Source organism: Saccostrea cucullata, unplaced genomic scaffold, assembly GCF_032062105.1.
Source record: "Saccostrea cucullata isolate Sc308-1 unplaced genomic scaffold, CSIRO_AGI_Scuc_v1 ctg2714, whole genome shotgun sequence".
NCBI lineage: Eukaryota > Metazoa > Mollusca > Bivalvia > Ostreida > Ostreidae > Saccostrea > Saccostrea cuccullata.
The window spans coordinates 59,118-80,725 of NW_026934053.1; the positions used below are offsets into that span (position 1 = coordinate 59,118).

General features: G+C 32.2%; 2 protein-coding genes across 4 annotated transcripts in view; one reads left to right on the plus strand and one right to left on the minus strand.

Annotated features, from left to right (window-relative positions):
- The window catches only part of LOC134239861 (integrator complex subunit 13-like), a 55,257-nt gene that overhangs the window by 9,420 nt on the left and 24,229 nt on the right, over positions 1-21,608 (plus strand). The window lies entirely within an intron of this gene.
- Positions 1,026-19,007, minus strand: LOC134239854 (FMRFamide-activated amiloride-sensitive sodium channel-like). 3 transcript variants are annotated; one of them, XM_062721984.1, is made up of 2 exons: positions 18,775-19,007; positions 1,026-4,469 (listed from the first exon to the last, which is right to left on the minus strand). In XM_062721984.1, the coding sequence occupies exons 1-2, from the start codon at positions 18,846-18,848 to the stop codon at positions 2,573-2,575; spliced, it is 1,971 nt and encodes a 656-aa protein (XP_062577968.1). In that variant the 5' UTR covers positions 18,849-19,007; the 3' UTR covers positions 1,026-2,572. The 3 variants fall into 3 exon arrangements, with proteins under 3 accessions (XP_062577968.1, XP_062577971.1, XP_062577969.1); XM_062721987.1 differs by lacking the exon at positions 18,775-19,007 and adding an exon at positions 14,055-14,177; XM_062721985.1 differs by lacking the exon at positions 18,775-19,007 and adding an exon at positions 13,943-14,047.

A 21,608-nucleotide genomic window follows, 5' to 3' on the forward strand; every position in this document is an offset into this window, starting at 1 on the left:
TTATCCTATTGATTATTTTACTTTTTGTTTATCGTTGATAAGATTTGATTTCTACAATCTTATAAATCAAAGGAAATCATTTTAAAAGTGCAACTTGTTATATGAATGTTTACGAACGAAGAAAAAAATTGGCTGTTTATAATATATCTTTTAGGTAATTTTGAGGTATCTCAAAACAAGTAAACCGGTTAATAACGACTAGTTATTTTAATATTAATAAAAATTTAAAGATCAGGATAAAAGAACATTAATTTTCCTCTATTTGAGGTAAGGAGTCTGCCTCAATAATAAAATGCTGTGCCATTTGGTCTAGCTTTTATTTGTTTTATCATATAATATTCGCAACTGTGTAATCGCTCAATTTGTACAACCATGCATATTTTGGTTTTCTGAATTTCTATGACACGTACCCCTCTTCTGGTTCTGTATGCATGCGTAACTATCTTTATATAACACATTGATTGCTGTGACTTTTCCTGTATGAATAATTTTCAGCTTTTGAAACCTATCATGGACCAATGTGTGAACTGTAATATTAATTTAATTTTTTCATCACAATCCCAATTTCCTTCTCAATATGACAGACAAGAACTCTTTAAGGAAATGCAGGAAGGTACACATAAATATTGGCAAACAATTGATGCCAAGTACCACCTGTGCCGAATGAAAAATTGTGTGAAGGAAGTATCAAATACAGGAGATATGTCACATAACATTTTTAAGAACCAATCATAGAAAAGCATTGCAAAGTAGTCACAGAAAGGTTGACGGGGGGAGAAATTTAAATCCCGGAACAGCAGAATGGCCATTTGTTAATAAACAAACATAATTCAATGAGTTGATCAATAGAAAGACCAGTCACGTTATGTACTGTCCTTGTCTTCTTCATCTAAAAAAATTGAAGAATAATTAAATATATTATAATACATTTAATTTTTGATAGTACATACATGTATAATTGTTTTACAATAAATGGTTCAAGCAATATTAAATAAAATTTTTATAAATCATTTTAATAAGTCAAGAATGCTTAACATGAAAAAAGTTGCTGAGTTTAAATAATTATATAATATAAAAGAAAACAAACTTAGCTCATTTATTTAAAAAGGAATTAATTGTATATAAAAAGTATTACCGTAACGGTGTGTAATACCATAGATATTTTGCCGTTTGTTATTCATTTATTAATATGTAGTTTTTTTCTCTCCAGAAAGTCATTTATTGGTTTTTAATATATAATTATATATATCAGCTATCTGGATTCCAGATAAATTTTAATATACCTTAAAATCATAATATAAGACTCAAGTCTGATTTATTGTCTGGCATATTAAGATAGTACATACATGTATATCAATAACAAAAATTTCAATTACATGTAGTCAAAAGGATGAGTAATGGAAATAAATATAACAACGAGATAATATCCAACATGATTGTCTGAGAAAATTGTTTCATGTATGTTTAATATCAGTTTCACCCCAAATCATTCACACACACACTAACAAAAAATTTTTCTATGATTTTCTATTATTTTCCTAGATGATTTTTGAATGACAGTGGTTTTATATGTAATATTTTGTGCAATAAGTTCATCATAGATTTTTTCAGCAAGGTGGTGAACACAGTAATTTATCTTACGTGGATTAACATTAATTTCAGACACCCAGATGTTGATACAATGTCAGGTATTATAAGTATTATTATGACTTAATTATCTCCACATACATAGAGGTACTGGTGCAAGAATTAGTGTCGGATGAACTGTAGTACCGGATAACATCGCAGTTTTGAGTTTTTGTGTCGTTCCACCTATAATGATGCCACATGTTTTGTGAATGTTTTATGAATTATTTTGTTGGCATAGGTACATTTGTTTTGGATTTTTGGGTAAAATGATGTATGATTTGAACTTGTATTCTAATGGGAATTTCTTTGCTTTAATTGTGTCTCTGTGATTATTCTATGAACTATAAATAAACACCGTCTAGTTGTATATTTCATGGGAAATTTTATTTCTTATTCATTTCTTGTAAATGTTGAAAAATGATACATTTTTTTCAGTGGAACAAATTTTCCTTAGTTTATGAAAAAACTTTGGGGTTTATGGGCATTGGTTTTATATGTAAATTTACTGAGTAATAAAATGTTGGGTCTCGCCATACCTTAGAAAAACCCTGAAAATATATTAACCCCCACCTCCCCCTTAAAAAAATTAGGGAAAGTGATTTCACAACTTACATTAACATTATTTGCCCAGTATTTTGATCTCATAAAAGCAAAGTAGACTCTTCAAGCATACCATCAGAATAGGTAATAATATATATAGTATAAATCATAAATCACATCATTTTTGGGAGGCATTATCCCCTTGGCTAATATATTGCACATTTCCCTCTTATGATATTCTGACCTACTTTCTATGAATTTCAATAGATATAGCATATGTACCAGCTTCAACAATAACTTGATACCTGATTCAAATCATCACTGTACAAAATATATCACAGACAAAATATAAATCCCAGTTTAGTGTAATTCCATGGGAATAAAGGGGAGATAACAAGAAAAATCAAACTGGTGAATCAGGAGGTTCACTGTTCGAAGTCCGACCGTAATCATTTTTTTCAAAAGTCTGATATTCAGGTTGCGAATATGGGGCATAAGTGTCATGAGGATAAATCGTCCTATCCGTATTTTGTTCCAAGATACCATTGGCTGATCCATTGTCCTCATGGTGGTCAGGATATTTATTTTCAGATTTGAAAAGTAGTGCCATAAGGCGAATGGCTAATTCCACTAATTCCATAATTGTTAAAATGGATATCCCCATCCAAAGTCCTAGTGTGCCACCGATATCTGACAACAAATCTGCTATTCCATAGTCAGCCATCTGCTTAAATTCAGTGACACTTAGATCCTCTATATAAACATTAAGACGAAGTAGATTTTGATGAATTAATTGCGTGGCCCGAGCTTGCTTCTGTCGCTCGTCCATGGGAATATCAGCATATAGCATTCGTTCTTGGTTTTCCTTTGTCATATTTTGAGCCAGCGGTTCATATTTTTTGATAATTTCATGAAGATTGTAGTAAGCCTCTGCCATGAAGGAATCGTTAATTCTCGTCGAATCTTGTAAAATCCCATAGAAATTCTGCAAAGCATTGTACTGGTAGAATTCCAGGGGCCAGTAAGACAGAGAGATAGATTTTTGATAGTAAGTCTCCTGACAAGGTTGGAAGCACTGGCAGCCCACCTCGTAACTCCGATCATTAGAGAGACGGTGTAGAACCTTGACCTCACAGTCTAACTTCCTGTTGTAGAGATTGGTCCTGTTGAAGGTCCCGGTCTTACTGAGTTCAGCGTAGAGGGACTGCCAGTTCTGGAAGGTTCCGCAGTAGGAGAGGTTGCTCTGTTTCTCTGTATAGGGAAGTCCAGACGTCCTACACTGACATTCTCTTATCACGATCTCCTGTTTACATAACTGAAAACACGAGAATATCGTATTACGATATTTTGGATTTCTGGTCAGTCGATCGTGTGTACAATTTCCATACGGATAGGCTTTCCGTGAATTCATGACAGTTTTTAGACCAACAGATGATGAATATCCTGGAGGGATATCAAATCCATGGTCCATGGGGCTAGGCATCGTCTCAGGGGCATGGACCTGTACCCTCAGCCCAGCGGTGTGGCCAATATTACTCTCTTGGTTGTAGAGTCCATAACTACCTAATGGGGGGTCATCATTATCAAGTGCCATGACAATGGACAATCCATATTGTGGCCCTGTAGTGTGCATATACTGCATGCCCTCCTCACCTAATTTGCTGTTGAATGTGTAACAGTTGTAGTAATTTTTTCCATCGAAAAATTTGGTAAAATTGTGAGGGTAGCATGGCCTTTGATTAAATCGACAGTGTAGAAGTGTGTCATTTATTTCATGCCCCACTATATGGGCTTCCTGGAATAAATTTTCATAAAATCCTTGAATGGATTCCACACGTGAGAAATGTTCACCAAACTTTGCTTGGTATATAAAATTGATCCAGTTAGTTATGTCAAGGTTTTCGTTCATTCTTTGCTTTAGTTTGGTAAGAGAAAGAGCCTGCGTGTTACAAATCGTCACAGACGGAAACTCCACTGGCATCCCGTCTTTCATTTCTGAAACTTCCACTACGTTGTACTGTAGGTATTTAATTACGAGAAAGGATAAGTGAATCGCGGCGGCTGTAAATCCGATAATCACAAGCAGGGACCACATGACCTTTCGTTTGGTTTGCAGTGACATAGCAATTTTGGCAAGGCCATGTGCATTACTCTCGGAGCCCAATTCCTGTACGATGGCCAAGGCTGTTTTATGCCGTTTTCTCCGAGCATGAATGTCATTTGATGGCATCTTCAGATGGTCGTGGAAATAGTTAAACTTTCCTAAGGGTGAAAACTTCATGTGTTCTTTATTATGTCCCCTGAAACAGACACAAAAATACATTTATATATTTATATATATATATATATATATATATATATATATATATATATATATATATATATATATATATATACGTATATTCTAGACTCTTAACTAAATGTACTCAAAACCACAAGCATTTAAAAAAAAAAAATCAAAGAATTTTCTGATCAAATTACATGTACCAGTATTTTTAAAATGTTCATTACCATTTCAAAGCCACAGATGGTACCTGAAGGTAACATATGTATAGTTATCTCAATAACTTTGCCTCTACAAACCTTTTTTTTTTTTTTACAAGATAAATTATTTTTTAATGATTTAATTTGAAATTGTATGGTTTCTGTATCTTCAAAAAATATTTCAAGTTAAGAGATTGTGGTTATTTTATAAAATATAATTTGCCTACTCCCTTATTATGGAGGTTTCCAGATACCTTGTGACTGATTCTGATGTAATTGAGTGAAACCAGTTTTTACGCTTTAACCATTGGTTGATTTTTATGACGAGTTTTTCATTGCAAGCTGTCAGTTCTGTAAATACTCTCATTCTGGGTGCATTATCAGTTTTGATATACGAGCAAATTATTGTCCTCCTTAATGCAGAAGTGTTTTGTGAAGGAGGGTTCATACTGTGCTTAGATTTTTTTTTCATCGTAAACCTTATGAAAAGGAAGGCATGAGAATTTTGCCTGACCTGTCAAGGTCTGTGATGAACATCGGTATTTTTTTCTTTGGCGTAAAAAAAGGAAGAAAATTCTGTAATCTTTAAAACCTGGTTTGAGTTTGAGATTGACGTAAAAAGATGACGAAATATTTTTTTTTTTCATTCTGCACTTTGTAATCTTATGACCCCAATTCAAACTATTTTACAGGAAAGCTACTGTGCTACATACCAGAGAAATTTAAATTTAAACAGGCAATTAAATGTAAATTTATTGTATTTGATAGAACAGGACAACATGCAGAGTTCTTTCCCCTGATTTACATTCCCTCTATTTAATAGTTCAGTGTTTGCACTGATACTCTGAACTCCCAAAATGTTTGGCCTTTTCCAGAAAAGATCCAAATAAACATATAATTTGACAATTAACCCAAAAAGTCATAATTATTGCAATATGTTAAAACATCAAATATAACAATAGAAGCTGTAGGATAGAAAGCTGTCTCCCCTTTAATTTATAGTTATTACATGTAATAGTAAACATACTAATTTGTAAGTATTTACAAAAACATTATTATAGCAGAGGTCTTGCTTTGCTTTTAAAGTTGAAGCAATGAGCAATGAATTACTTTTTGTCATTCATTAATTTATTTGATATGACGTAAGAGGTTGGGATTAGAGGAGGGGTTAACTGGATGTAGGCCATTACCTTAAAGGATGTTTGTACCTCAATCTGTCAGTGTTTTAAATTCTCACAGATGATTTTTAATTCACTTTCAAGTAATGCATGCATGCAGTACGTATTATTTTTAAGGAAGATAATACTGAGACTATATGAACTTTATACCAGAATTGAATTTCTTATATTAATTGGAATCTTACACTAGTTGACTTTCACTTCCACACTTTCATCTTTACAATATGTGAATTTTAAGTTTTTTCTAAGTGGGTTATGTTTCAGCATTATACACTTTGTATTGGTCGGGGTAAGGGGAAATGACAATTATAAACATCTGGTTTTTTTTGTTTTTTTTTTAAATTAAAAATACAATGAGAAAGTAGGAAGCAGGAATGTCAAAGAGGTGAGGGACCTCAATACAGTGCTCATTATCTAGAAATATGTGCTTGACTGAGCCTGTTATAATTTGGCTGGGAGTTCCTCTTGAAAGTGGTAATAATAAACCTAAAACAATCAGAAACATGTTCTACAGATGTACGACCTTGACCTTGGTAAGATCAAACGCTGATGACCTCAGCTCTGTGTGGATTCAGAATAGTTTGATTAAAGGATTTTTTAATTATGTCAAATATGTTTTTTGGAAGCTGAATTTAATAAGAATTGTTTAATTTAGGGATCATTTTAATTACATCAAGAATGCTTTTTTTTTAGAATGAGCTTTTATAATCAGAGAGAGAGAGAGAGAGAGAGAGAGGCTGGATTTTCCACATAGGTAATGAGCAGGATAATTTTATAATTACCAAATGTAAACCCGAAAATCACCAGCCTTCAGATTTTGTAAACTGCAAATTGAAAGAGGAAGAAGATTCTTTTCATGATTGGGACTACTTTAATGATGTAATGATTTATTCTGATGGAAACTGGAATCTTTTTAATCCTGGAATTTATACAAAAGACATGACTTCATAGATTCCTTTATTCTAATTAGCTGTTTAATGATTGCTAAATTGACAGTTAACTCCCAATGCCTGGAGACCTTTTGATGAGAGAGTTCTTTGATATAGTGCATGGTTCTATTGAAGTTGGCACATCATCCCAGCATCCAAATGAAATCAGACTGTATGAAAATAAAACCCCTCCTAGCTGTGGAATCATCAAGTTTAATGTCTTTCTAAGTGAAGAAATTTATTTCTGATTGTAGGTTAAACCCCCACCACCTCCTTTCTCTGTCATATGGCTTGGTGGTCCAATTGGTTATTTACTAAGGACTAGCAAATGGTTCAATCAGCAATATAATAGAAAAATATCTTCATCAATTGATTTTACATAAAATAATTTTCATTCTATAATGGATAAGGCAAAAAAAAAAAAAAGATATGGACTGGTAAATACAAGATCCATGGCATGCAATTTCACCAAAAATTGAATCAAATTTTTGTTTCAATTTTTGATGTTTTCTTTGCAAAGAAAATTTATTGTCTTATTCCAGTTTTTGAAATGTTTTCTTTGCAACTCACAAACAGAATTCATTGCAAGATTTTGGCATTTCTAAGAAATGTTTTATGAACTATGGCCCTATCCTGTCATGTGGCCTACATGCATCAGATCTGCTTCACATTATTCACATGAGTTTTTCATTTCATATCAACAGCAGCCTTGAAGGAAGTTTTTGTGTAAATATTGAGCAATGTTTCTTCTTCTCAGGACCACAAGCACCAGGTCTATACTTTGAAGACAAAACAAAAGGGAGTTATAAATCAAACATTATGCCAGCATGCTAGAAAAAATGATCGATCGTAAAGAAAATTTTCAGGATTATTACAAAAGCACTAAACTCCACATTAATTTTTATAGGAAAATAATGATTTGTTTTAATCTAAACAAGAAAATGTATATCTTAAGTTACAAGAATCTGTTTTGTATTTTAGTCAAACCGAAAATGTTTTTTTTTAGAAAATGAATACAATGTGTTATTTATCTTATTTGTTGAAAGGTGTGTAATAGTCAGCTGGTATTTTATCCTGTAGTGATACCACTATAAAAATCAGATATTATATCCTCAATTGATGATCCCCATTACAAACTTGATACTGACTAATTTCTACATCATTTCCTGGTAGAGCAGCATGCTGAGTAAGCATTTTATATGTGAGGGGGGTCTGGGGAGGTCATGTGGAGAAAATCTCGTTAGGTGGGATAAAAATTAAAAAATATATAACCTTGTACTTTTATTTGAGTGTCAAATTCAAAAATAAAAAATGAAATATCATCATGTTTGCAATTTTGTACTATGTGCTTGAAACACTTGAACACCATGGATTAATGTCCATATCATATATAACTTGATCTAGCTAAGAGAAGATTTATTTAACTAATGAAGGTTGAGGTACAATATTGTATATTAATTGGGATGGAATGAGCAGTGTACATCATATGTGCAACACATGTCAACTCCAAGTCAACATTGTATTCAGAACATCCAAGCATACATACTATGAGTTGTATATGTTATGCAGACTTTATCTTACATGCACCCGGTAAATGAAATAAAAGAGAATGCACAGTTGAATTGAGGATGTTGACTGGATTTAAGACCAGCCCTTAATTTATACAGTATTTCCTTGAGCATGTTGAACATGTTGAATGGGTTGGTTTTGTTACAGGAAAATATGTTTTCAAGGCCTTAGGAAGTTTATTTTTTAATATTAAATATCAGTATTAAATATTCTTAACTTGTCCCAGGTAGTCATTTCCTGAAAATCATTAATTTATTATTTTTATTAATCTTTCTTAATAATATTAATTAAATTTAAATATATATCAACAAAGCAATCAATAATCAAAATAATTTGATAAATTATATATTTTTTATGCCTGCATTTAAAAAATTGGGTTTCTTAAAAAGTTGAATGATCATTTGTTCTGAATCAACCCACTACCAGATGGATTTGTTTTAAATAAATTCATATTTATGGCAACACTTGTTCTGAATGTATTGGGCTTAAAGGATGAGGGGCTATAATTGGCAACATTGCCCTAATGAGTCCAGACAGGGCTCAAGTAGTTGAGGTCGGGTGTATATGATAAAACAAGGCTTGGCCTCCCTGTATGTCTGTCAGGTTCAATCATGTGAGACTCGATCATGAATGGCAGCTTTCCCCAGAAAAGATGGCTACCAGATGTGAGCAACACTTCATGTTACATCACAGTGTAAATGTTTTAGAAGCTACCTGTCTAATAAAGTACCACAGTTAACAGTACATATAACATAAATATGTAGGAAGGGGCTCATGTTTGTTTTGGATGGATGGACATGGAGATAATGAGCATTATGCATAAAGCTTATCAACACAGAGATATCAATGTGTTGTTTATCTATTGTTTGTATTTTGTAAGACATACTAAGGCAATGAGATATAATGAAGGAATTGTTGATGTATTGCACTTTATACAGACTTATGTTGTCAGAATTTATAACTGCCATATCAAATATTCTGCTAATATTTATTGTAATTAAGCCCCAAATAATTCAAATGAATATTAACTAAATAAATGGCAACAAAACAAACTTTTTTAATCTTTAAAAATCTTAATTTTCTAATCAGGAATCAGCCCAATTCTTCTTGTAGGCAATGATTAAGGTACATAATTTTCATGAAATTTGAAGTCAAATATAAAAAAATATAAAACCTGAATTTAAAGGGCGTTTGAAATTTTACTGTGTTGCACATTTAAAACATCAAATTTTGAATCACTATTCGTTATAATTACAAATTAATACATGCACACACTAAAATCAGTAATTCATTACATAAATGGTACGATGGAATGTTTGACTTACAGTGCCAACATAATTCAGAGCTGTGGCTCTATAGAAAAGACATTTAAATATTTTTTTAAAATAATAAAATGTATTTTTAATCCAACTGCCAAATAACTGTTATATGGAAGTGTGAAAACAAAATTATTTGTCTTAAATTGTTCCTTCATGCGTAAAGTCTGGTGAGAGTCTAGGAGATAATTGATTATGCAAGGTGAAGCCTTAAATGTGCTCTACCTTTTAGAATTGATAGACGGTAGATTAATTGTTTGATTAAAGTTTCAGTTATATAGAGAGAATATATGTTTGGATTTTCTGATAATCACAGCTTTTACTGTGTCGGCAAATTATTACTGTGTCGGGGAAAATTATACTGTGTCGGGACCAACACAGTAAAAATTTACAGCTCATGGAGAACCCTGTTCATCTGAGTATTAAATCAAGGTCATTGGTAAATAAGTTCAATTGACAAGGACAACTTAGTATCTGCTTTATTCTACAGAATATAGTTTTATCTGGATTTACCCTGACTCAAGGTCGATATTATTAAGGTCACACAGTTACACATACCCGGTATTAATGTACATTCTTGCATATGTATATGCATGTCAAGTTTACTTTGTGTATATGTCTACCAGCTATTAATTACTCCTATAAATATACTGTACAATAAATGAATTAATATAGAGAACTACATATGCCTATAGAGAAATGTCAAATTAATGTCAGTGTGACTTAATGTAAGGATAAGTGCAGATAGGATACATGTGTCTGTGTTAATTAGGTATTAATTACTTGATAAGGTAAAATTGATCTAAGGTTTTGCATACAACAAATAAATCTTCATCAGATTTCAGAAAGGCATGGAAAGTATTATCCTGACTGCTGATTTCACAGCCAGAAGTTATTATTGTCTAATACAGGCATGTTGTTATTTCAATGTGTGATAGATTTCATTAGAAACAGGATTAAACAGTGAAAACTACAAAATATGCTTAAAATAAGGATTTTCTTTATCAGAGAGCCTCTATGAATTGTGTTAGCCTGCTAGCATTTGTCTCTGGCCAAATGAGAAGAAAACCTTGTCAAGAATCTCAAAATAGAAAATTACTCAATTGATCTTGCTATAAAACAGGTCTATCAAATTAATTGTTCTTCTTTTGTATAGTTACAATGAACAGTATTTTATATGCACTTCTTTTAGAAATGTGGAGTTCAGTTTTCTTTGAAGTACATACATTGCATCTGATGGTATTCAGATGCCACAATTGTCTTGAAATTGTAGAATGGATAGCACAATTAAATTTTATTAGGATTAAGCAAGCAATATTTAAACCTTCTATTGCAATACCACATGAAAAAATTTGCTGAAAGTCAAAATCAGGAATTGGACAGAGATGTATTATTTTCTGTGTGTCCTATTTTAGCAATCTATAGATTAGTTCTGACTCCTACTACAGTTTGATGTCTTAACCAATGGCATTTTCATTGCAGAATAATTAAGTTCCAGGGTTCTGTATGGTGGGAATAAATCTTTTCTCCTCAGAGAACATAGCTTCTAACAAAGTGTTCAAGTAAATATGATTTGTAGACTGTTTTTACTAAGTTAGAATATTGTTCCTGAGTTCAAGATTCATGTTAGGTTGCTAGTATAGAATTTGTATTAATCATATACATTTGTAACACCCCTACCCCACCACTAAAAAGGCAGGTCTAGTTATAATGTTGTAACTTAAATGAATAATACACTGTACTAGGCCTATAAGTTATTAAAAAAAATAGTAAACACTGAAAAAATTTCCTGCAGTGGTGCTTGTTTGATACATATAGCACTATGTATAAAACCAAATTTCATGATTTATTGATGAAAGTGAAAAAGATTTGTAATTATTCTAACTATCTCAGAGCAGTTTCCTAGAATTCTTTTTTTCTGTTGAGTTAATTTAGGGGAATGAATTCTTAGCGACAGCACTGTCATACTTCTGCAAGAGTGAAGTGTTGTTGATCTTGTAATTTCACTCTCGAAAGTCATCTCAATTGCTGCGCAACTCCTTCAGTTTTTTTTTTAAGTATGCCACAAGTGTCTTGAATTACTTTACAATGCTGAACATTTCAACTTGCGATCTCTCACTTGGTAAAGTTCTGGAAAGATTTGTTAAATACTTCAATTGTAGTTATATATATATTGTTATAGAGCTTTTAGCTTTACTAAAGAGTAAAATCTTTTTTTTTTGGACAATTGTACAATATATGATCTTTCAAGCCTTTTGTTTTTTTCATTTCTATTTCAAACTTAATCTATGATGGTTTCTAAATTTTGAGGTCTTTTTATCTGAGTTTAAAGCAAAGTGGTGGAATGTAAAAGTCAAGAGATGCTTAAAAACCAACTTGTTTTGCTGTTGTAAATTCAATAAATCTCTTATAATAATAAACTATCTACCTTTAACTTAAAGCGAGAAGTAAAAAATGAATGATAAATTTTTACATAATTTTAAAATGATTATCTAATGGATATTGTTGAAATTGAATCACAAAAAGGAAGATTTTTAAAGAATTTTATTGAGTTTGATACCCTTGAATGTTCGATATAACAAATTTTGGACATTTTTGTTTTCCGAAATCACAACATTACAACATGTTGTTAATAGGTAATTAATACAGTCTTCTATGAATTAATTAGAGATGGTAAAATTTTTTTCATAAACTTGTCAATTTTTATATCTTATGTATACCAACCATATTGTACAATTAACATGCAGTCAAAATTTCATTTGCATTAATTGGTCTTCTTATTTTTCCACAGAAAAACAAACCTTTCCATTTGAAACTAATCAAAAAAAAGCTTAAGGGTGACAGATATTTTGAGACTAAGTTAGAGATAAAGTCAGTGCACAGATGCACATTTATTGACTCTTGAAATTATAAATGATTGATTATTGAATTAATTCCTTACATTTAGAAATATTAGTCTTATTGGGATATCAACAGTCGTGCACATCAATTAGATCTGTTCTAAGGGGAGGTTACTCTATATCAGTCTGAATATTCTGACTTCCATGGATGCTTAATTAATGACATGATGAAGAAATATGGAATGTCTTGGGACTTTATGAAAAATCTTTGTAAGTTGATTTATAAGGTAAACATCTTAATTTATTGGCTTTTATTATGAGAGTAAGAAATATGAAATACAAGCACGATCAGACACTGTAAATGATTTCGTTAATATTCGTTAAAAAAATATTCTGATAAAACCTAAAAATAAAAAATGAAATCAACCTGATAGCGGAAGACCTAATATTGTTCTATTCCCGAACCAGTCCAAAATACTATGAATAGTTAAATTAATGCACATTTCAAATTTAAACAATAAGTAGGTATTCAGGACACATGGGTTGTATTTTCAAAAAAAATCTAAAATTTCGACTTAGCTACATGCCTTTAAATTTACTGCCCAATATGCGAAAGGCATGATCATGGACAGTAAAAAAATTATACCTTAAGTAGAAAATATTTTTTAAAAAAAATTGAGAAATTAATAAATATCAAGGATAAATTGCCTGCCTGATATCTGGTTTGGGAAATGAACTGCCAGAATTTACAGGGAATTGTATTTTGACATCTACGTGTCTCCGATGGTGACCCTAACAAACCCTCTGATAGCTACGCGTCCTTTAGCTTCCCTCTCAGCCGACGTTTTGTCAATTACGACCCTCCCACAGGAAATTCACAATGACAAAAGATGATGTTTGTTGCTAATGAAAGAAAAAATTGTGAGGAAAACAATGTGTGAATATTTGGTCACTGTTGAAATTCTGAGGAGAACTGTATAAAACTCTATTGCTGCCGAGGTTTGGTGTGAAAAATCATCTTGAATGCAAAATTTATTTCAGTTATTTTAATATGTAATATTTAGGTCTTCTTTTGGATTTATGAGGGACCAACTTAATGGTTTTGAAATTATATAAGGCTGTTTCGTTCAGTGAATTTCATAAATCTTCAGATTTTTATGTTCAAAATATATGAATTTAAGCCAGCTTTGAGTATTTATTCATAATATTTTAAATTGTGTTTTGGATACATGTATATTTAATATGTGGTACCAGCTAGGATTGTCAATTCAAGATTCCATTTCAGCAATATTTAAAGAATCAGTAAAAGCAGCTAGTAATTTATTCTAATGCAAATATGTAAAAGGAATCCAAAAATTTATTCTATTTCCTTGACAGTTACCGGTAATCTTTTTTTGCTTTACAAAGATTTCCTACTTTTTTTCCCTCCAAATTACATGTAACAGTTTCACACTTACCCATTTGCAATATATCCATTCATAAGCTCCGGCCAATTTATAAAATCCCAGAAAAAAAATTATAAACATTGAGAATAACAAATCACAGAGTATATCATGAACCAGTAGGTACCCTTAGAACCAGTAGGCTCCATATCAATGGCATAGATGTGGCGACATTGTGGGCAGATTCAGCTGTAGTATGTAGAAGAGTCGTAGAAGAAAAACAACCTCTTCTGGTACCTGTGGCTAATTGTTAGTGATGGGAGAAATGTTCCCTGGATAATTAGTGGGGGGTTTGTTATGGGGGAAAGAGAGAACCCGATCACACCTGGCTTGTACTACTACAAAGAAATGACCACTACCCTGGGTCAGTGTTAACAAGATCAGAAGGATGACCACTGGGGGTTTTCCAACAGCAACAGTCTTAAGACTTATGTACATGTTTGATATATAATAGCTGCTCTTGTGAATGTGATCTAACTTTTCAGGATAAAGAAAATGCAAGGGAATAAAAAACTTATCAGCTTTCTTGTATTGAGTGGATATATCCAATGAGACTATGTCTGGCTTGTAATTACACTGTATTTTGTTGGTCTAACCTATGATGCTTACATTTCAACATGTATAATTTCAGAATGTATTAACCTGAAATCAGTGCTAGAGACAGATCTAGGTTTGGAAGTTAAATGGGGCACCTCCAGTGGGTCTAGGGTAAAGCCCCCAGGTAGAGAGATAGGGAGCAAAGATCCCAGAACCTCTAGGATTCTAGAGATTTTCAAAGGCAAAAATGAATCTTCTCAGGTGATTTTTAACTGTTTCTTTTTATCGTGATTTAGACATTAATAAAACTGGAAATATCGTCAACTTAAATTTAAAGTCACTCTGTGGAATATCAACTAAGTTTCAGAATTAAATCTCAGAAACTCATACCTTGCAAGAATATAGAAATACATTGTAAACCTTTTCTTAACTTAACCTTTTTGATAAATTAATTTTCTTTTAAAAAGAAAGGAACTAAAGGTTTATGTTGAAACAAAACTTAAGTATTGTGCATCCTGACTGTCCTCACTTTTAAATAGCCCACCGAGTCTAGATGTAATAGGGGAAAGGACTAAGTACTACCTTTACGTTTCTGAAACTTGTGTCAAATCTTGCTGACATATATTGCCAATAAAAAAATGTTCAAAACAGTTAGATGTAATACATTCTTCAGTTACTTTAGGGATTTATCAGGCTTTAATTGAACAGAATGTTAAATTGACTAGAATCACTAGATGTGGTTGACAGGATGATATGCTAACAACATGAATAATCGAAAAACAACAGGACAATATAGCATGCAGTCAGCTGTCCATGCCTTGATGGCTCACTTTCAGATGTACAGAGGCATGATTAGTTCATTTAGAATAGTTTCTAAATAGAAAATAGATATTTGATGAACAAGAATTGTCCAAAATGTCACATACAGCTCCCATGTCCTTTCCAGACCAGCTTGGAGTGATATGGCAGCATGAAATATTACTCAGTGACCCAAAGATTGAACAGACAGTGCAGACTGATAGCCAGAACTCTATGGAATGCCATCGGAAATGTGATAGACCCTTAAAGTACTGCAGACATGAACACACCCAGGTGATAATGATGGTCAGTAATTAGGAACAAAAGATCCTTGTCTTTGCTTCATTAATTAACTCCTTGCTTGCTGTAAATTATTATAGGCTTGGCTGTCTGCATGTCTGATTGGACAGGCAAGTCATCACTGAATGGTCATTGGTCTTTCACATAGAATTTTATCAAGAATGTTCATGCTGAGTTTGAATATTCAGTATCCTAGCTATCTCCTGAGTTTATAAAAGGTATTGGACTCAATAAAAGCAATAGGAAAATGTAGCAATGTATTGAGTCACTAAATATTAGGATAAAGTTCATTTTTCCCTGACACCTGCAAATCATTTGCTAAGCTTTGGCTTTTGGAATTCACTTGTTCGGAAGAGATTAAGTTATATGAATTTAGCCGACTGTCAACTCAGTATAAATAAATTAATTTGAAATGGTTGTTCTAGAGATTTTTTTAATTTGAAAAGTTTTTTAATGCAGTCTGACCCCATAGATTGATTGTATATTGTTTAACGTCCCTCTCAAGAATTTTTCACTCATATGGGGACCCCACCACTTGCCTCAGTGGAGTCTCAGCTACAAAATTTTGTCTTATGCTTGGTATTCAGGATCATTAAGCAGTGAGCATCTTTTTCATGCCAGCACCTACTGAGACATTTGACTTCTGACTGGGTTTATACGGTCTCATCCAAAGGACCGCGGTCTCCACGTCCCACAGTGGGATTTGAAGCCACGACGTAAGGATCAACTCCTTACTTCGCGACTCTTAAGCAAACACTCTAACCACTGCGCCGTGTGGGCGACCTGATCCCTTATAGAAATAAACCATTCAATCTGATTTAACCTTAGCTTCCATTGGAATGTGAAGTGAACAATGTAAAATAAGTTAATTGTTGTATTTCTTCTGTGTCTCACAAAACTCTTTTGATGTTAAGTATTATGTACAAATGTTTAATGGAGCTGAAAGTACACAATATGTTACGATGACTTAAGTCAATTGAATGGAAAACCCCACAGAGAGAGAGAGAGAGAGAGAGAGAGAGAGGGAGTCTAAGAGGGATAGAGAGAGAGAGAGAGAATTTCTTCTAAGCCAAAAGGAAACAGAATGTAACGAAATATAGGGACAAAATGTTAAAATTTGCATCATAATCTAACTTAACATTCAATGACAGTTCAATTAAAATCAAATGAATTTATCTGTTTATTGTCTTATGTTTTACAGCTGAAAGATCACCTTTTGACAGATATCATGTTGTTGTGTGCCTTAACAATACCAACCTATGAATTTAATAAAGAAATGATTGACAGATTGCTGGGGAACTTTGCTCTCTTGTATTGATTTCAAATTTTGTTCAGTGACTTATTCTTACTAAAAACATCTGAATCAGCAGAATTTGATTCGTTTTTGTAATCATTTATGAATCTCCAAATGCTGTTAAAATTTCTATTTCTGTGGGCAGTAAAGTTCTTAAACATCTAAGCATTTCATCTCAGCTCCCATATTTAGGAAAACTGAATAGTTTTTAAAAAAACAATATGAATTTCTGAGAAAAGAGAAAAAACTATATAGTTTGTAAAAGCACATATATGCACTTTTAACAAAAAAAAAAAAAAAAAAAAAAAAAAAAAACAAAAAAAAAACAGAGCCATGTTGATGAAAATGTAAATTGCTTTAAAATTTAGGATCATGCAATTTGGTTGTTATAAACTGATCAGCATGAGTAGAAATGGTATGATATAAGATGAGTGCTGAGTGCATGTGCCTGTGTGTGAAGAATTTTGTACCAATTAAGAGAGAGAGAAAGAGAGAGAGAGAGAGAAATGAAAATTCTGAAGTTCTTACATTTTAATGAGTAATGATAATGCTTAACAGATTTACAGTTCATTAGAATTTAATTGTCATAATGAGTACATGAGATAATATGGTTGTAAATATTGAGTTACCAGTACTAATAAGATGAGTCAAGATTGCATGATGTCTAAGCTTACTGTATTTCTGTTGTATGGGTTAATTAGGACCCTGTTAGGGTGATCTATCAGTACACAGTGTAAAACATCTCTCAATGCTATGATGTCTCCTCATAACGGTAACTCAGATCTGTAAGCCTCAGGTCTACACCCATCACAACTAATTAGACAGACCTCTAGATCTCACAACTATCTCCTTTGTTCTACAAATTGTTTGGTCAAGTTTCATTTGCTTTTGATGGGGGTTGAGTATTTCATTTTTAAGTTGTACAGACAATCATTTTCAGAACTACCAATAATAAAGATCAAACTGCTGTAAGGTTCCAGATTTTCTGCTGCACTGGCAGCTCTGACTCTTTGTAATATCAGAAAACATCATCCCTTTAGGTTATACTATACATGCTTAATGTTCCATAACTCTCTATATTAAATTTTGACAGCATATCATATTTTGACTGCATGCCTTGATATTGTTTTAATAACTTTAAAGCATGAGTTATGTCCCCTGACTTCCACAAATTTCAGAATAATGTAATGTGAACACTTATATTATAAAAATAACAATTTAATGGAAAAAAATAATGCAGTGTTTCAGAATAGTAATTTCATTTTGAGAATATAAATTTTATTGGAATACAACTTTTACACATCCGACTTAGGTGAAATATTGACAGTTATGTAAGTTAAACAAAGGTCATTTTGCGCGCACGTGCTTTATAATTCAAGAAACAAATTGCTTTTTGGGAAAAAAATTTAATTAATTAAAACATATTGTAATTGTTATAATCCTTTGAAATTTTACATGTCCTACATTATAATGATCTACCAGTAATATATGAATTTTTGAAAAGATGTGCGTGTGCTGAGCTGATTGGCTGAAACTTTAAATGGCTATATCTCCTTTGTTTTTTGAGAAATTCTTTGAAATTTAAAATATTTGTATTTCCTAAAAATTTTAAATATTCAATTACAGAAATTCATTAAGTTGCTTTAAATTAAAAATTGAAACTTTAAATGGCTATAACTCCCTTGTTTTTCAACCAAACTTTTATATTAAGGGATCTACAAGAAGGTGTGATCATCGTGTGCACATCTATGAAACTATTTTGATAGCTAACGCAATTTCAGTGTTAAAAAAAATATTGGAAAAACGTTGTTAAAGTAAAAAATTCATTTAATTATTATTAATTTTTGGTTCTAATAAATATTTTTAAAAAAGAAATTTAAAAAAGAAATTTCAAAAGTAAAATAATCAAAATTCTTACCTTCTTTGTTGCACTGGCACATAGGTGTTACTTGTGCAGAATGCTGCACCACAGGAGCAATGTACGCGCATCATCTATTCCTGCTAAAAAATCACCAAGCTCCCATAATGCAGCAGAAAGTTAAATCCAATGATATATGGACCATCCAGACAACACCAGGGCTAGGATAAATGTCATTTTAAGTTATATAAAGCGGCAGAGATTTTTTCAACAATACTGACACTATCGGGTCAGCTAGCCCACACAATCTGACTCGGTCAACTCTCTGATAGATTTTTTTTCCCAACTTTATTCCCACTGCAGACTTTTGACAATAAATCCATTACATGTATAGCCTCACCCCCAGGGCTTGATATTTGGACCCCTGCCTCTGCAGTTAATTTTAAACAGATTTCGTATTGGTTTAATCAATTTGATATCCTCAGGTCCTAACACTGCAAGAACTAAACACAGAGACATGGAATTTTTCTATTGAAGTCTATTGCCTTTTTTACGAGTTCCGGACATCTTTGTTAATTGGCGGAATAACAGTATGTAAATTTCTGTCACTGGACAGCATCAGTGTCTGCTAAGATTGACAGAATTACCCGAATAAGTATACAGTCTTGTCTGTTTTCCCTGCAACTGCAAGAAAAAAAATCATTAATTGAATTCTACTGATACATGGCTTACAGTGAGGAGACTGATGATGGAAGTCTTAAAAAAACTTAAGTCACCATTAGCTGGCATAACTGTTTGTTTGTTAATGTCTTAAAGTTATTTTCTTAGAATCTTGCTGGGGATAAGAATTTAATCCCAAGTTAAGCTTTCCCAGATAACATCTATAAGCAATGAGATATAGCTTCAAGATGTCAACAGTTCAAATAATTAATAAAAAAATAAACCTGCTGAAATACTTTGAATTTGAAAAAGCATCAATAAGTGGAGATTCTGTCACTATATTGAAGTGATATGAGATCTGGAATTCTGTTATGTTTGTGACAAGCCTTATAACCATTAATCAGAAATTGACAGGGGTTTGTGTCCAATAAATGCCTCCTCTAAGAATCCTGGAAGTGCTGAACTAAGTTTACTGACTGAACAATTAGAAATGGAATTGCCGTTAAATGATTCATCATGAGCAGAGGCAGTGACCTGCTTAGTAGGATATTTTTTTTCTAAATCCTATAGCTTATAAGCTTACCATTTTTCTTAATTCCTTTGAAAAAAATCCTTGTGTATATAAAGTATCAATGTGTCAGACGGGGGTGTTAGGGGTGGGCGGGGGCTGGGTTACGAGATACTTGACAAAACTTGACTCTTTTTGAGTACCTATAAAAATATGTTGTTAGTTTCAATCTCAAGTCATATAGAAAAAATGTCAACTTTTTTTTTTAACATGTAAATAGATATACAAAAATGAAATATATTCCATCTCTGTTGTAAAATTCACAGCCCCACAGTTAATTTATGTTCCCAAAAATGCATGTGCAGAATACTGGTAAATTTTTTTAAGCTCACCTGAGCTAATGCCAGGTCAAGGTCAAATGACAAGATGAACTTTTACACTTTGCTATTCTGAGTGTAATTTTATATGTAAATATTATTAGATTGGTGTGATTCAGCTTATGAAGAAAAATTCTTAAATTGATTAAGATTGATCAATATCTAATTTAAAGTGTAAGTATAAGTTATTCCATCTACCATGTCTATAGGAAATATATAGATTAGCTGACAGTAAAAATACTTGTACCGATATTAGTATTGTGGAAACTAAGAGGTGACTTCTTGTTTTTTGAATTCTTGAAATGCCTAAGGACAGATGAACCGCTGCAGCAGTGAATTTATGTGGGAAGTCCATCTTTATTAAATTTACTTCCAATCTGATATCTCACAAAATACACAGAATGTAAAGCCAGGGGTTTTGTATATATATCAAATATTGATATTAGATACTGAGAAAGAAGCACATTATATATTGGATGGCTTCATATGAAGCCTCTAAATATTCCTAATCAAATATCTTAACTATATTTTACTCCAGGGAAACATGTAGAAAGCCCCCAACAAACTGATTATCTGACTAGTAGCTGTAGAAATAAACTAAAATACTTGTTTGCTATTGGGATCCATTAAATGGACATTTTATATGGCTAACATTTTAGTTGAAAGCATTAAGGAACCTGAAGTTAGCTAGACCGAAATTCCTTTTTCTCGAAACAGATGTCCAACTTAAAAAAAAATCAAAGCTTGGTCAAATAAAACATTGGCGGTTACTTTTGCTATATTGCTTTCTTATTTCACAGGAAACTTCAATCCCTGTGATAGAACCTTTTAAATCTTATGATGACCTTGGAGTTTTAGTGGAGTGACAATCCTAGAAAAAGATGCTTAGTTTTCGAGTTTAATGGACCGGCATACCCTACGGCTGAAAGTTATATTTTATAAAAGAGACACCCCACCTCATACATTTTGGCACGGTCGTAGAGTTTCTCAAGTCAAATTTTTTTTAAACTTGCGATGAAAGTGAAAAGAAGGGGGGGTATTTAAGTCGCTTATTTTACCTTGCTGATAATATTCTTTTTCAAAGATTAATTATTAATTATAAAAATACTAATTTGTGTGTGATAGGATAGCTACAGGTATCTAAATTTACAATGCAAAATTAATCAGGAATATCATTTGCCCCTCCTCCCCCCCCCCCCCTTTAAAAAAAACCTTGTGTTTTGTTATAGAAACTGTGTTAATTTCAACTAAATATATTCAATACAATTATTTCATGCAATATTAAGAACGAATGTTTACTTAAGCATTAGAAAGATTTATAAGACAATGATTTCTGATCAAAGAAACCG

Bases quoted from the DNA above. Each gene is read 5' to 3' on its own strand.
- LOC134239854 (XM_062721984.1), bottom strand. From the start codon at position 18,848: ATGATGCGCGTACATTGCTCCTGTGGTGCAGCATTCTGCACAAGTAAC. The intron at 4,470-18,774 runs GTAAGAATTTTG...TGTCTGTTTCAG, and splicing joins GTGCCAGTGCAACAAAGAAG to GGGACATAATAAAGAACACA.